General features: G+C 39.4%; 1 protein-coding gene across 2 annotated transcripts in view; it reads right to left on the bottom strand.

Moving 5' to 3' along the window:
- Positions 1-15,133, bottom strand: part of MTF2 (metal response element binding transcription factor 2) — a 162,817-nt gene that overhangs the window by 13,895 nt on the left and 133,789 nt on the right. For both annotated transcript variants that reach the window (XM_030205516.1, XM_030205515.1), the window contains exons 8-11: positions 6,747-6,815; positions 5,817-5,940; positions 1,756-1,823; positions 990-1,160 (exon numbers count right to left, since the gene is read on the bottom strand). In XM_030205516.1, the coding sequence (XP_030061376.1) occupies positions 990-1,160; positions 1,756-1,823; positions 5,817-5,940; positions 6,747-6,815 (432 nt within the window). The remainder of the gene's footprint in view (positions 1-989; positions 1,161-1,755; positions 1,824-5,816; positions 5,941-6,746; positions 6,816-15,133) is intronic.

The raw sequence follows: 15,133 nt of genomic DNA, 5'->3' as shown, positions 1-15,133 counted from the left end.
TTGCTTTCTTTCGGTGCCCATCATCGGCGCTCGGCGGAAGAGACGAGGAGGAGGTAGAACCTCCCCGGCCTTGAGGAATCGGATCCAACAGGGTTTGGTCCCGATGGCCCTGGGTAGAGGGAGTAGCCGGGGCAAACTGCCCGCGCGGCCGCTTACCCCCGCTGTCACCGGCAGGCTGGCGGGCCAACGGTACCTGTACTCCTGGGGTCGGTGCCAGAGTCGGCGCCGATTTCGTCGACATCGGTACCGGTACCGAAGACCCGGCCGTCAACACCGATGCCATCGAAGTCGAAGGGCCGGTGCAAGTTCCAAAAAGACAGTCCCGAAGAACTTACCTCGCCACCTGTGTCCGCTTCCTTAAGCTGAGACACAAGGTGCACGCCTTGGAATTATGCTCCGGGCCGAGGCACTGGAGGCACCAAGCGTGGGTATCGGTCTACGAGATCTGCCGGCCGCACCGACCACACTGTTTGAATCCGCTCGGGACCTTCGAGGACATCGACGGAAAAATCGCGTCGGCGAAGTCAAAGTCGTCGATGGTGGCGGTGAAAAGCACACCCAAAAAAGAAACGACCACGCGGCCACAAGGCCGCGACGAAGCGCCCTCGCGGCTAAGAACGACGAGGACACTCTCTTTTATTTTTTTTTTTTATTTCTAAGAAAAAATACGTAAACGCGTACGCGAAACAGAAAAAAAGGCCGCAGCTAGGCCGCAATCCGGTTTCCAGGGCTGACAAAGAGAGAGACGATAACATGTCTCTCTCCAGCGTGGAATAGAAAAAAACTGAGCGGGAACGGTCGTGCACGGGCGGGAAGACAGCCACGCATGCGCGGTGGGCGTGCCCTGTGTGTGGGACCGCCCACAACGTTTTTTTTCCGGTTGGTGGGGGCTGCCGTGGACGTCAACCCAGTCGTGAGAACAAGCAGCCTGCTTGTCCTCGGAGAAATATAATTACAGGATAACAATTCTGAAACATCTTAGCTGTTACCTTGTAAGAGGTAATGGTTTTGATGATTTCCTGCCCTTGATTTTGAACTCATGAGTGGTTCCTTCTGGCTCGTTCTCTGCTTTGAAGGCAGCATTTGGTGGTATTGGAGGAACTCGAATTCTTAAGCCAAACAAATGCTTTTTTTTCTTTATTTCTTTTCCAGACATAAACCTAAGAAATTGATACAGTAACAATTTCATAGACATACAGTAACTGCACATTTTCATAATAGAGAATTTTATAAATATATACAGTAAAAATGTATAATATTAAGTTCTTTGAGTTAGTTCTACAGCTTCACAACTTATATAGATTTGGACCCCTGTGGTCAAGTGCTCTGTCCATCAGAGCTGACAGCATTCAGGTGCATGGCAAAAGGAATCTTCTTAGGCCCTGCCACTGCAGGAACTATACCTGCTCAACTTAGGGAAAGCACTGAATTGTTCAGTCCTAATGACGTCCCCTCCTGCCCATGACCAGTAAAAAAAGAAAAATAGAGAAAAAGACTAATGAAATGTTGAAAGTTATTACATCACAGTTGAAAAAAGGGGTGTTACCTAACCAACACACATATTGTGAGCTAGCATATTGTTTCAATCACCACACAAAACTGAACAGTGAAAGCCTTTGCTCTTAACAATCATGCTGTCTGCCACCAATAGCAGATGATATTTGGGCTAAATTTAAACAAATTTGGAAAGATCTAAGTGTAGAATAATTAATGTAACAAAATGAAAAATTGCACTATTTACTGTTAGAAACTTACATGGTCTTGTTTTCATTTAGTGCTTCCAGAATGTGTTCATATCTTTCAGATTTTGGTGTCTCTCCTAGCTGTACAAAATAGCAAATTATATTATTGAACTCTTTAATATGCAATTTAATCTTAAATGCATATTTATGACTTGAATTCTTCATCTTTCAGATCCTCACTGTATCATCATAATACCCACAAACAGGTCCCATTATCCTATATTACTTGTTATTCCATTCTGTTCCTAAAACACTTACTGAAAGGGAACCATTCTTCTATCTAGCCAGATAATGACCGTGGACTTGGCTTCTTGCCTCAGTCCCCTACTCCATCTTCTCCCTTGACACAAGTCTCAAATTTAAATGTCAAGGAAAGCAGTATGAAATTCTTTCAAATTAGTTTCCCAGTACATTTTGGAAGAATGCATCTTTTGTTCAATTACGAGTTATTCTTTCTGCAAGTAACACCTTATGTCTTGATTGTGTCCATCAATCCATCATGCCCGTCAAGAGTGTCAGGTTATGGGTAATGTATTTGATATACCGCCTTTCTTTGGTACAACCAAATTGGTTTACATATTATATACAGGTATTTTCTCTGTTTCTAGTGGGCTCACTAAGCATACCTTTTACTAAGGTGCGCTAATAGATTCAACGAACACTAATGATTAGCGTGTGCTAAATGATAAGACTCCTATCATATTCCTATGCAGTCAAAAATACCTGTATAAAGAACTGTGGTATTATGCCTACAAAACATCAAGTTTACAACTGTCTAGAAAACTGTAGATTAAAAATAATAGCAAACTTGGAGCAGCCTGGTGGTTAAACAAATAGGCTAAGAACCAGTAACGTAATGGTTCAAATCTCCCCTTTCACTAATGCTCCTTGTGACTTTGGGCAAGTCATAAGAATATAAGAATAGCCATATTGGGTCAGACCAACAGAACATTTAGCCCGGTATCCTGTTTCCTATAGTGACCAATACAGGTCACAAGTACCTGGCAGAAATCCAAATAGTAGCAACATTCCATGGCTTCCCCATGTCTATCTCAATAGCAGACTATGCCCTCGACCACACCACCTGGTGAACACAAACTGAGGAACCCTCCCTTATGGTTTTCTTGGCATGATACAGGAGTGGTTTCTCATTGCCTTCTCCTTAAGAATGGCGGGTTAAATGACCAGCCCAAGGCCACAAGAAGGCACCATGGGATTCAAACTTGGGCCTTCCAGTTCCCAGCCCACTGCCCTAACCATAAGGCTATTCTTCCACTCCAGCCAAGATTTTGAACTGGTCCCTGTGACATAGCCATCTGCACTTTCCCACTCATGGCAGGCTCAATGCGGCTTACATGGGGCAATGGAGGGTTAAATGACTTGTCCAGAGTCACAAGGAGCTTCCTGTGCCTGAAGTGGGAATCGAACTCAGTTCCTCAGTTCCCCAGGACCAAAGTCCACCACCCTAATCACTAGGCCACTCCTCCAAAGCATCTTGGCTTTCCTAATTAGAAGAATATTTTTTTTTACTCAGAACTGGATGCAGGAAGCTAGCCAATTAGCTAGCGCTCAGTCTGTTACTGCAATGCCCAGTTTGTTGGGGTAGGAGATAAACAGCTGTGTAGAGTTTCTTATGGATTCTATGCTTTTATGATAAGCAAGAGCTTGCTTGTTTGAAGCACAGAGTGTGAAGAGTCCGCTTGCATAGATGTTAGTGTGGTATAGGGTAAAACAGGGGCAGCACCTTTTCTTCATTCACATGAAAGAGTGATCACTTTTGGTAGGAATTTAGCATGAGTACAAAGTACAACTTTATTAAGATTTTTCTAACTAGTAAGTCTGATAGTGTTACCAGACATTTAAGGGAATGGCATTGGCTTCCTTTGAAGAATCGTGTGATTTTTAAAATTGCTTGTATTACGTTTTTGGTCTTAAAGAGTGCAGTTCCTGAACCTGTGTGACTCGTTTACTTTCCCAGTCTCTCTGCTATTGTTCACTCAGAATGCAGAATCAATTGTTGTTAAGATGCCCATAGGTTAAAGACATCCACTATAAGCAGTTTCTTAAATCAACATTCCCATTCCAGGCTATTTATGTTTGTAACATTCTTCCTAGTTTTTTTAAGGATGGCTCCAAACTATTTCGATTTTTCAAAAACAATTGAAGACATCCTGTTTGATTTAAATGAGTGATTAGTTTGGAATGTAACTTGTTATTGTAATTATGTTGTCTTTTCCCATTATTGTTTGGGCTTCATTTTTTGTAAGTCGCATCAAACCTTTTTAGGGATTCTGTAACTAAACAAGCTCTGTATTTGATTAGATAAGAAGATGATGAGTCTAACAATGTTCCAGTGGTACAAACGTGACAACCTTCATCAGGCCGATTTCAGTCATCCACCATTGTCACATGGTCTAAAAGTGAAGTTTACAAACTCTGGTAGACAGAAGTTGGGTACACTGATTCCACTGGAATTTGAGGTCACAGTGTGGCTCTTTCAACTTAAAGTAAGCCAGTGGGTACAATATACACTACAGCAGCACCATAGTTATGGCCTAACATCTGAATGAAAGCCAATGATGTATGGAGATCACTGGATCTTTAGACATAGTGCACAAGCTTATGCACTCTGTCTTGTAGAAGGAAAACATTCACTTGTTCTAAAACAGCTCCTATACATGAGAAGCTGATGAGAAAACAAAGGTTTTGAAGATGAACTGTTATTTTCTCGAGGGAAAGTGCTAGGTCTCGATGAAGCAGTCTGCAACCAATCATCAAGAAATAAACAAAAAAAGCTCATTTGTAAAGATGAGACTACAGTCAGACAACTGATGAAAACCCCTGGGGGTAGAGAAAAAGCCAAAGGGAAGTTCCATCCTCCAGATTAAATCTCCCATCGTTAGTAATTGTGGCATCAATAGTACTGCTTCTGCTATTAAATCCAGTAATTCACCTATTACAATCTCCACTATCCTGGTGACCAATATAGGACCAAAATTCTATCCTCTTTCCCCATATACACCAAAACATATTCTAACCTTACAATTTGCCATAAAAAAAACCACTGCCTACTCTCCAAACCCTCAAAAACCACAACTACTTCACTTTCCCTATGTTCTTCCCTCGCATTCCCTGCCCAACAAAACTCTTGTGGACATAATCAGTTTAACAAGGTCAGCTTCAGCTTAGTAAGGACCCACAAAAACAGAATCAGTGAGGGAAGCACAGAAAAATGAGGAGAAAGGAAGAAGAGGCAAAGAGGAAGCCAGAGGGGGGAAAAAAGCAAAAAGAAAAAAAAAATCCAAAAGAGCTGATAAAAAACCCCAAAGGATATAATCAAAAGGAAGTAAGAAAGGGATAGAGAGACGAAGCAGTGGGAAACCTGAGGTTTGGGAAAGACATTAAAAAAAACCCTATAATACTGAAAAAAATAGAGAGATTTCAAGAGGTGATATTAAAAAATAAGATTTTAACAGAAGAAAAAGAATAAAGTTCAAATTGAAAATGTTTATTTAAACAATGCCCCTTTAAAGATGTATTTTTTCACCTACTGTTAAAATTACTCTTGTGTAGCAATCACAGACCAAAATAGCTCTTTTTAAGTGTGAATAGTAAGGTAAAAAGAATATACCATGAAACGGTTAAAGAAGAGCAGTCAAGTGTAAAACCTCTTTAAATTACAGTATTTTACATTCCTAGGTCCTCTAAATACCCACTTTCTTAAAAATATCTTAATTATCTGGTTAGGTATGAGGGTCATAACAATAAAGGGTCATGGATTTGATGATATACCATCTTTCTAAGGTACAACCAAAACGGTTTACATTTATTATATTCAAGGGCATTCTCTGTCCCTAGAAGGGTTAAGTGACTTGCCCAGAGTCACAAGGATCTACCTCAGGAACCTCTAGTAAAGTTATTAGAATTCTACTATTTAAACTTTAGAAAACATTAATTACTGTTATATTACACATAACCATTAATAGTTATCATTGCCTAGATTCTAAAATATCATTAAAGATGGTTAATATTATAATACAAATAAAACCAAGAAGTGTGTATTCAAACACCTACCTCTCCTGGATGCAGTCTATCCCAGTTTTCATTAATGTATGTTATAAGTTCAAGTTCAGAATCAAAATATTTCTTCTTATGAATAACACTTAAGTTGTAAAGGCATAGGTGTGCTATATCTACCCTGAGATTCAAAGATATTGACATATTATTAAAACAACATGCTCTTTCTCATTTAATACAATTACCATAGTTATTTTGCTATTTCTGGAATGCCTCACTCTCTCTATTATAAAAAATGCAATGAATCAATATATCTGTTCGTGTTTATGATTAGTAATGACATTATCCTGCATACAGCTCCAGAATTTCCCATATGAAGAGTTGGTTGTTTTTATATTCCTGTATTTATCACCTTCCTGCATAGTAACCATGCTCAAATGCTTAATAACTATTTTGTTTTACAATTAAGGTTTGATTTTAGGTTTTAACCAATAGTCGCTGAAAATCTCTGACATTTAAAAAAATAAAATTAGGTTTCTGGATAAGCACTGGAAAACCCACTAATTTCCATTGCAATTCCTCAGCTCTCCCGACTTGCTTTGTATTCACCATTCAGTGTTTGTGCCTTTTCTGCACTGACATGCAAGTGACACAAATATACATATTTAATACTACCAAAAAAAGGTACCCAGCATAAAACCTGTGGCACAAAAACATCAACAAATACAGATTTTTTTGTACCTTCAAAGAATTTCTAATCAGCTGGAAAATAAACACTTACAATTTATGAACACATAAGAACTAAAAGCCCTAAATATATTTAAGCTTACCAGTATTTAATCAGCTGACATTCAAATTTTACTACGCACCAAAATCTTAAGATTAATTCATATAATTTAGACGAGATCTTACAATAGGCATCCATATCACTTAATAGGTTTTAATTTCACTTACAAAGAAATTAAACTTTCCCTTGGTTTAGCTTACCATTGTAAAGGTAGACGTTTGAGGTATTCTGGTCCAGAATTGCAAACTGAACAACTGAATGTATAAAACCTAAAAATAAATAATGAAAAAGAAACTGATCTATTGATACACAGCAGTGATGAGCATTAAAACTTTCCAAACATCTACATATCAGAGACCGATTTAAGGATTCTCAATCCTGCATTCATTCATACAGTATACTTCCATACCATCATCACTATGCAAGTTATAAATCTTAAATATATCAATCAATCATGATAATCACACTAAAGTTTAACTATCATGACAAACCAACAGAAATCTAAAGTGTAATTTTAAAAAGCATTTCAAAGCTAAAAGCATTTTTTGTGCAAAAACAACCTTTTTAAAAATTGCCCAGACTGTATGCAGTTTTCCTGGGGGCAGGTATGGAAGAGGAGCCTTAGCATTTCTATGCCTACTTTGCAAAATATGCCCATCAAAAAGCCTGGGAAATTTATACATGCCAAAGAGCAGGGATAAATATATATGGGTACTTATGCTCTCCATAAACAGCAGAATTATTCAGACATACAAATGGATGTTGTCTTCTGATGGCAACAGGACAAAATAGCTCTTCCAGAGCTAAGAACCAGTAATTTAATATTTTGAGCATCCACAGCTCTTCCAGCACTCAACAGGACCCTTAGTCACCTCAGTTAAATGTTCATGACTAGCTCCTAGAGAGGCTGTTGGGACTGTACAATTAATCCTGCTGCCTACTGAGAATGTTTGCTACAGCTTTGCTTTCTCTGTTGACAAGCAGGATTGAAATCAGGCACACAAGTACATGACTCCCTAGTTCAGAGTTGTTCCAGTTTTTATTTTTTGTAATAAATGTGTCAATGTTGAGGGTTCCCGATGATGCTGAGAAATGGGTGCATTTAACGCTGATAAATTTTGAACACGTCTTGATACAGTAGTTCTAGCAAAACTCTGGCCACAGTCGATGTGATTAAATACCTGACAGGGAATGAGCACCTTTCACCAAAGTTTTTGCTTGTGTAGTTTTTCTCCTTGTCAAATTTTTTAGTTCAATTAAAATTGGAGTTTTAACAATCTGCTTTGGAAGGGTTTTTTGTGCCTGTAAAGAGTATTGACCCTGCTGAAAGCCTGCCACCTCTAAAAGCTAAATATAGGGTGGAGGTAGGGCAAGGAGGCTTAGTCCCTTTTAGTTTTTTGACTGCACTCCATCTTGTGGGTTGATTTAAGTACTATTCAGCTCCTAATTTTTAGAAAGAGTCTCTTTGGTGAGTGTTGAAGAATAACCCATTCCCATGGTGATTTGAGGGTTAAATAGATAAAGACAAACTACACAGGACTGTTTGACCACCAAATGCATATTCTCTGACTGAAGAGTGGTCCAGACAGTACTGTAAGGTGATAGTATTAAACAAAGACCAAGGAACAACTTTGCAGATACCCTCTAATGAAGCATATTTCAAAAGATCTATGCTTGCATCAATGGCTCTGATTTCATGAGGATTCACAGTACAGAACAGAATTGAATACTGGACACTAGCCAATCAGTTAATTTATTATTTGCTACTGAAGCATTAAGTCTTCTGAAGTCAAAGGAAATGAAAGCTGTGTAGACTTTCTGATGGACTGTTCTTTTAAGATAGGCTCTTGCTTTCTATTTACAAGTCCAGAGCATGAAGGGGCATCTTGTGTTAGTATTCATGAGGTCTAGGATTGGAGACAGGCAGTAATATTCCCTCATTAAAGGTGTGATTACCTTCAGAAAGAAGTTAGGATGAGTTAATAGGACTACTTTATTATGATGTAACACTATAAAAGGCTCATAACTAAGGCTTGAAGATTACCAATCATTATAGCCAAAGAGATTACCACTAGAAGAATTACTTCCCAGTGATGAAGATTCCATCCACTCAAATAGTGGTTTCACGATAGAAGGGAACACAACATTCAGGTCCCATAGAACTGAAGGCTTCTGGATTGGTTTCATATGAAGGCAACTTTTCATGAATCTGGATGAAAGACAGCATAATAGGATAACATCACACTGAAATGTACTCTAGCAGAGACTGTTTGGAGTCCTAGTTGGTAATGATGGTAAGGGAATTGGAGTATGGCATTTGGGGATACTGGCAACTAGTAGGGCACCAGATGGAAAATTTCTTCCGTTTGAAAGCATACAAGCTTGTTCTGAAGAGTTTTCTACTACAAAACATCTTGAGTCAAAGATATAGATACTTTTTGGTCCCCCATTTGGGAATATGTATGTATATGCTTGATGTACCTCTTCTATGTAGACATCAAGTACTTAACTCCACAACAGGAACTAATGGGAATTTACCTCCCCAGTTAATTGCTGGAAGGTTTGTGATGTTGAAGGGAATTTCATATGTCTTTGGGGGAGTGTCCTCACATTCAGTGATATTGAACCATTATGATTTGTAGCTAGGGGCTGCTGGTATTCAAAGCTGACAAGTCAGAGAAACTGAATTAAATCTCTGTAAACTTGGAAGATGTAATGGGGCAATCTGACAAACTGAAGAGTAGCAAATCACCAGGACCAGATGGTATTCATCCCAGAGTACTGATAGAATTGAAAAATGAACTTGCAGAACTATTGTTAGCAATGTGTAATTTATCTTTAAAATCAAGCATGTTACCGTAAGATCGGAGGTTGGCCAATGTAATGCTGATTTTTTAACAAGGTTCCAGAGGTGATCCAGGAAGTTATAGACCAGTGAAACTGACATCGGTGTTGCACAAAATAGTACAGACTATTATAAAGAACAAAATTACAGAGCATATTCATAAGCCTGGATTAATGAGACAAAGCCAACATTGATTTAGTGAAGAGAAATCTTGCCTCACCAATCTACTACACTTCTTTGAAGGGGTGAAAAAACATGTGGATAAAGGGGAGCCAGTTGATATTGTGTACCTGAATTTTCACAAGGCATTTGACAAAGTACTTCATGAAAGACTCCAGAGGAAATTGGAGAGTCATGGGTAGGAGGTAGTGTTCTATTGTGGATTAAAAACTGGTTAAAAGATAGGAAACAGTAGGGTTAAATGGTCAGTATTCTCAATGGAGAAGGGTAGACAGTGGGGTTCCCCAGGGGTCTGTGCTGGGACCGTTGCTTTTTAACATATTTATAAATGATCTACAGATGGGAGTAACTAGTGAGGTAATTAAATTTGCTGAAAACATAAAGTTATTCAAAGTTGTTAAATCGCAAGAAGATTGTGAAAAATTAAAAGAGGACCTTACGAGACTGGGCATCCAAATGGCAGATGACGTTTAATGTGAGCAAGTGCAAAGTGATGCATGTGGGAAAGAGGAGCCTGAACTGTAGCTGTGTGATGCAAGGTTCCACATTAGGGAGTCACCAACCAGGAAAGGGATCCAGTTGTCGTCGATTATAACTTGAAACCCTCTGCTCAGTGTGCAAAAGTGACTAAGAAAGCAAAAAGAACGTTAGGTATTATTAAGAAAGAAATGGAAAACAAAATTGAGGACATTATAATGCCTTTGTATCGCTCCTTGGTGCGACCGTACCCCGAATATTGTGTGCAATTCTGGTCACCGCATCTCAAAAAAGATATTGTGGAATTAGAAAAAATAAAGAGAAGGGTGACAAAAATGATAAAGGGGATGGGACAACTTCCCTATGAGGAAAGGTTAAAGCGGCTAGGGCTCTTCAACTTGGAGAGAAAATGGCTGAGGGGAGATACGAAAGAGGTCTATAAAATAATGGAGTGGAAAGGGTAGTCACAAATCGCTTGTTTACTCTTTCCAAAAATACTAGAACTAGGGGGCACAAAATGAAGCTACAAAGTAGTAAATATAAACAAATTGGAGAAAATATTTCTTTACTCAACGTGTAATTAAACTCTAGAATTCGTTGCCAGAGAATGTGCTAAAAGCAGTTAGCTTAGCGGGGTTTAAAAAAAGGGTTGGATAAGTTCCTAAAAGAAAAGTCCATAAGCCATTAATAAGATAGACTTGGGGAAAATCCACTGCTTATTTCTAGGATAAGCAGTATAAAATGTATTGTACTGTTTTGGGATCTTGTCAGGTAATCTGGATGGGCCACTGTTGGAAACAGGATGCTGGGCTTGATGGACCTTCGGTCTGACCCAGTATGACAACGCTTGTGTCCTTAGGTTGCAGTCCTAAGGAAGTTACTAGGCATAAATCAACTTCCATGCCATCAGACCTGAAATCGGGATGCAAGAGCGTGCCCCAATCTTGCACTACGATTGGAAACATTTTGAGCTTGCCTGTTGGTTCATAGGTCATGCCACTCCTAGCTCCTTGTTAAATTTTTTCAACATTTATATTGCACCTGTTGAATTGGAGTAATTTTGGATTTCTCAGATGTGTAAAACAAATTTTTTTTGTTCTCAGACAGTTATGTTCTATTCGGTGATATTTCAATCACGACTCTTTCCATGCCCTTATCTTGTCATTGCTCACTATCTGACTCGATTACTGTAATATCATCTATCTTGGTTGCAATCATTCACGCTTGAAATATCTACAATCTCTCCAAAATACTGCTTTGAGACTCCTCTGTCACGCTCGTCATCATGACCATATTTTCCCCTTATTCAGGTCCCATCACTGGCTCCCCATCAAGAAGCATATTAGTTTCAAACTTCTCATGATCACTTTTAAGGCTTTCAGGACTGGTTTACCTCTACCTCTCTTCTCTCACCATTCCATACTCCCCCTGCTGTACTCTTTGCTCTCTAAATGATCATAGATTGTCCTCCCTGGCCCTGTGTGCCATTCTGGAATCTACCAAACATCAAACATTCTTATTTGCAGCCCCAGCCTTGTGTAACTCTTTGCCTCTCACTATTCACTCTGAACTATCCCTGAAACAAATTTAAGACTTTGGTTAAAACATGGCTCCTCCAACAAATCTTTCCATCATCATCACATTAGGAGTTACATCAGGTTTTTTTTTCACAGTTTGGAGTACCCCTTTTCCTCTTGTTATCTCCTTTTCTCTCTTCCCTCCCTTCTGTTCTTGTAATTGTCAATTAATGTTGTCATGTGTGTAAGGTTTCTATTGTACACCGCTTTGAACTGCGTGTTGGCTAAGGCAGTATAGCAAGTATTAAAAAATAAAAGTCTTCTGAGATGAGGAAACAAGTTCTGGTGAGGCCAGTGCAGTGCTATGAAATCATTGTACTGGGTCTCCTCAGGAACTTGTGCAGAGTTTAACTAACACGGAGATGGCTGGATAAGAATAGAAAACAGGCTAAGTCCGGTCTACGGATACAGCATCTTGTCCAAGATGAAATTAGCACAGGCATATGAAAAGTGGTAGCTTTGTGTTCTCACTGCTGGCAAACAAGTCTATTTGAGGAACGTCCCAGCTGCAAGTATATATTTTAGAGTTTGAGGATAGTCACATATAATGTTGAAGTATTCAAAGTTTGTTCACTCAGTGAGTCTGGTTCTCCAATATGTAGGTGGCTTGGATAGCTATGGTGCTAATTTTCAAAAGAGAAAAATGCCTCAAAAGTGACATGAAGCGGCAGATGGATGTTCTTTTCGCAAATATGACTAAGTAGCGATTTTCAAAACTCGGAATTGGGACATTTTACTCCACAGTACATCTAAATTGCAAGGTGTAGTGTTGGAGGTGTGTTTTGGATGGGACTCAGGCGGGCTTAAAATCTGGACTTTTTCAGCTATAAAATGGAACAGAAAAAAAAAGTCCAGGGAAAAAAGAAGTACATTTTTATCTAGACCTGTTTCAGTCACGACTAAATCATAAAAAAGTGCCCTAACTGACAACTGGCAGGATTAAGCCCCCAGTGTTCACTGACCCCCTCTCATCCCCTAAAGATGTGACAGTGGATACCAGCTGTGGTGGCGCCAAATAGTATAGCCATTTCTAAGAAGGCAGCAAGTGGATGGCTGAGCCTAGTGATCAGTGCAGCGGACAGTGAACAACAGGATCCAGGTTCAATTCCCACTTTAACTCTTTAATTTCAGTACAAATATGTGAACCCTCCTAGAAAACAGAAATACATCCTGTACCCAAATATATAAGTGACTTGCAAGCCTCAGGGCTATTGTAGTGGTGGACCTCCAGGTACAGTAGGTTTTCTCTGTTCGTGGAGGGCTCAGCATACAATATGAAGGGGCTTAGGTGGAATTTGTACCTGGGTCCCTTTATATGGCGTCCACTGCACTGACCACTAGGCTGCCCCTCTGCACTACTGGGATGTCTGTGTGGCCAGTTTACTAGGAATGCTGCTAGACGTCCATATGGCTTGTTTTCCTACATCTTCCCCGGGACATTCTTTTTCGAAAATAGTACTTATAGATGGATGCAGTGCATTTTTTCTAGCAAAAAAGGTGTCGGTACTCAAATGCTAAGCCATCCTTCAGGGGTGGGTGATCACTGAGGAACCCACCTCACAATAGCCAAGCCCCCTGCAACCAGTCACAGAATCTATAACAAGGCAGAATTGGTGTGTAGAGCCTGCGTTCTCTCATTAAAACTTGGGGTCCATGGGTCAATTTTAGCAGACGATGGAATAGGTGCGGTACTCAGTACCAAGTACTCCCTCAAAAAAAGCCCTGGATGGATGTGTGGTGCATGAAAATGTCTAGCTCAAAGCCATAATCAAACCAGAAATTTAGACATTTTTCTGGTTTGATTATGGCTGTGAACTAGACTTTGAGACATTTTCAGCAAAATATCTCAGTTTAGACTTAGATGTCATATTGAAAATGTCCCTCTATGCAATTGAGAAGTGCAATGTCCCATATTTGTGCAGTCTCTCAACATAGGTGAAGGAATTTTGCACATCCTTGTTTGTTGATGTAAAACACTGCCACCTGATTGTCTGGACTATGTAGAATGTGAAGAAACACACTATGAGAGTAAAATATTGCTTTTAACTCTAGAAGTGGAACAGTTTTAATTCGTGACCAGACACTCTGCGTAAAATAAGGGCAGAGGTGGGCTCCCCAGCATGTGTTGGAAACATCTGTGTTTAATACACAGTAATGCGCCTCAGATATAAAGGAGAGTTCTTTGAGCAGACTTGTCTTCTGTAAAATGGCTTGAGGTAGGGCAGATGACTGGATCTTGAAAGACAAATGCTGGGACTCAATCTTATCAAAACTTGAGGTCTTCTCATTTTCAGATGTGCAAGAGAAACTACATACACTAAAGGGGCCATATGACCTAGCATGACCCAAAGGGAGCATTGAACCATTTGAACTGACCAGACAAGCCCTTGTAAGTTTGTCCTGTGGAGGAAAAGTTTGCACTCTCTCAAGAAGTGCTCCTATAAAGGAATCTTTTGTAGGCAGAAGGGTTAACTTGGGTTTTTTTTTTTTAATGTCAATTGCTATTTTGTCAATCCCCAGTTTCTAGGGTTATCAGCCATCTGCTAGGAGTGGGTTTGTGCAGTCGAAGGTAAGGCAATTAGTTCCAGGTAAAATTCAAGCTTCAGTAACAGATGTGCAGCAAAAGCCTTCTTGTGCTCTTTTGAATAGTTGTTTGCTAAAAAAAAAAAAAAACAACCCACAAATCTGCTTACATTTGTAATCTAATTATGCTGAATCATTTAGATCTGCTATTACTGAGACTTGGTTGTTCTCAGAAGAGGAGGCCTACCTGTTTTAGTGTCTACCACCTAATTTTTCAGTAGTCTATTCTTCGAGAGGCAGGAGGTTTGGCATTGATTTCTTCAAATTTATACACTATTAAGGAGTTACCATCACACACTTTGTCTTATTCTAATTGCTCTTGGTGGAAATAAATATGAATCCTGTACTCTATGTTCTTCTGTTGTATTGTTCACCTTCTTTAGGAACTGCAGATTGGAATACTTAACCAAAACATCCGCTATTGTTTGATAAACTGGATACAATCTTTTTATTCTAGGAGATTTTAACACCCACTTGGATTCACCTACGCATCCAAGTTCTGCTCATTTTTCATCTTTGCTGGAAGATTTAGGCTTGACTTAATTTGTGACTTTCCCAACACATTCCGCAGGACACACTCTTGATTTAGTGATTTTCTCTTAAACTTCTAGTGTTAGTCTTTCATCTACAGTGGTGGAAATAAGTATTTGATCCCTTGCTGATTTTGTAAGTTTGTCCACTGACAAAGACATGAGCAGCCCATAATTGAAGGGTAGGTTATTGGTAACAGTGAGAGATAGCACATCACAAATTAAATCCGGAAAATCACATTGTGGAAAGTATATGAATTTATTTGCATTCTGCAGAGGGAAATAAGTATTTAATCCCTCTGGCAAACAAGACCTAATACTTGGTGGCAAAACCCTTGTTGGCAAGCACAGCGGTCAGACGTCTTCTGTAGTTGATGATGAGGTTTGCACACATG

Source organism: Microcaecilia unicolor, chromosome 6 (genome assembly GCF_901765095.1).
Source record: "Microcaecilia unicolor chromosome 6, aMicUni1.1, whole genome shotgun sequence".
Taxonomy (NCBI): Eukaryota; Metazoa; Chordata; class Amphibia; order Gymnophiona; family Siphonopidae; genus Microcaecilia; species Microcaecilia unicolor.
This window is presented reverse-complemented; position numbering and strand designations above follow the sequence as displayed.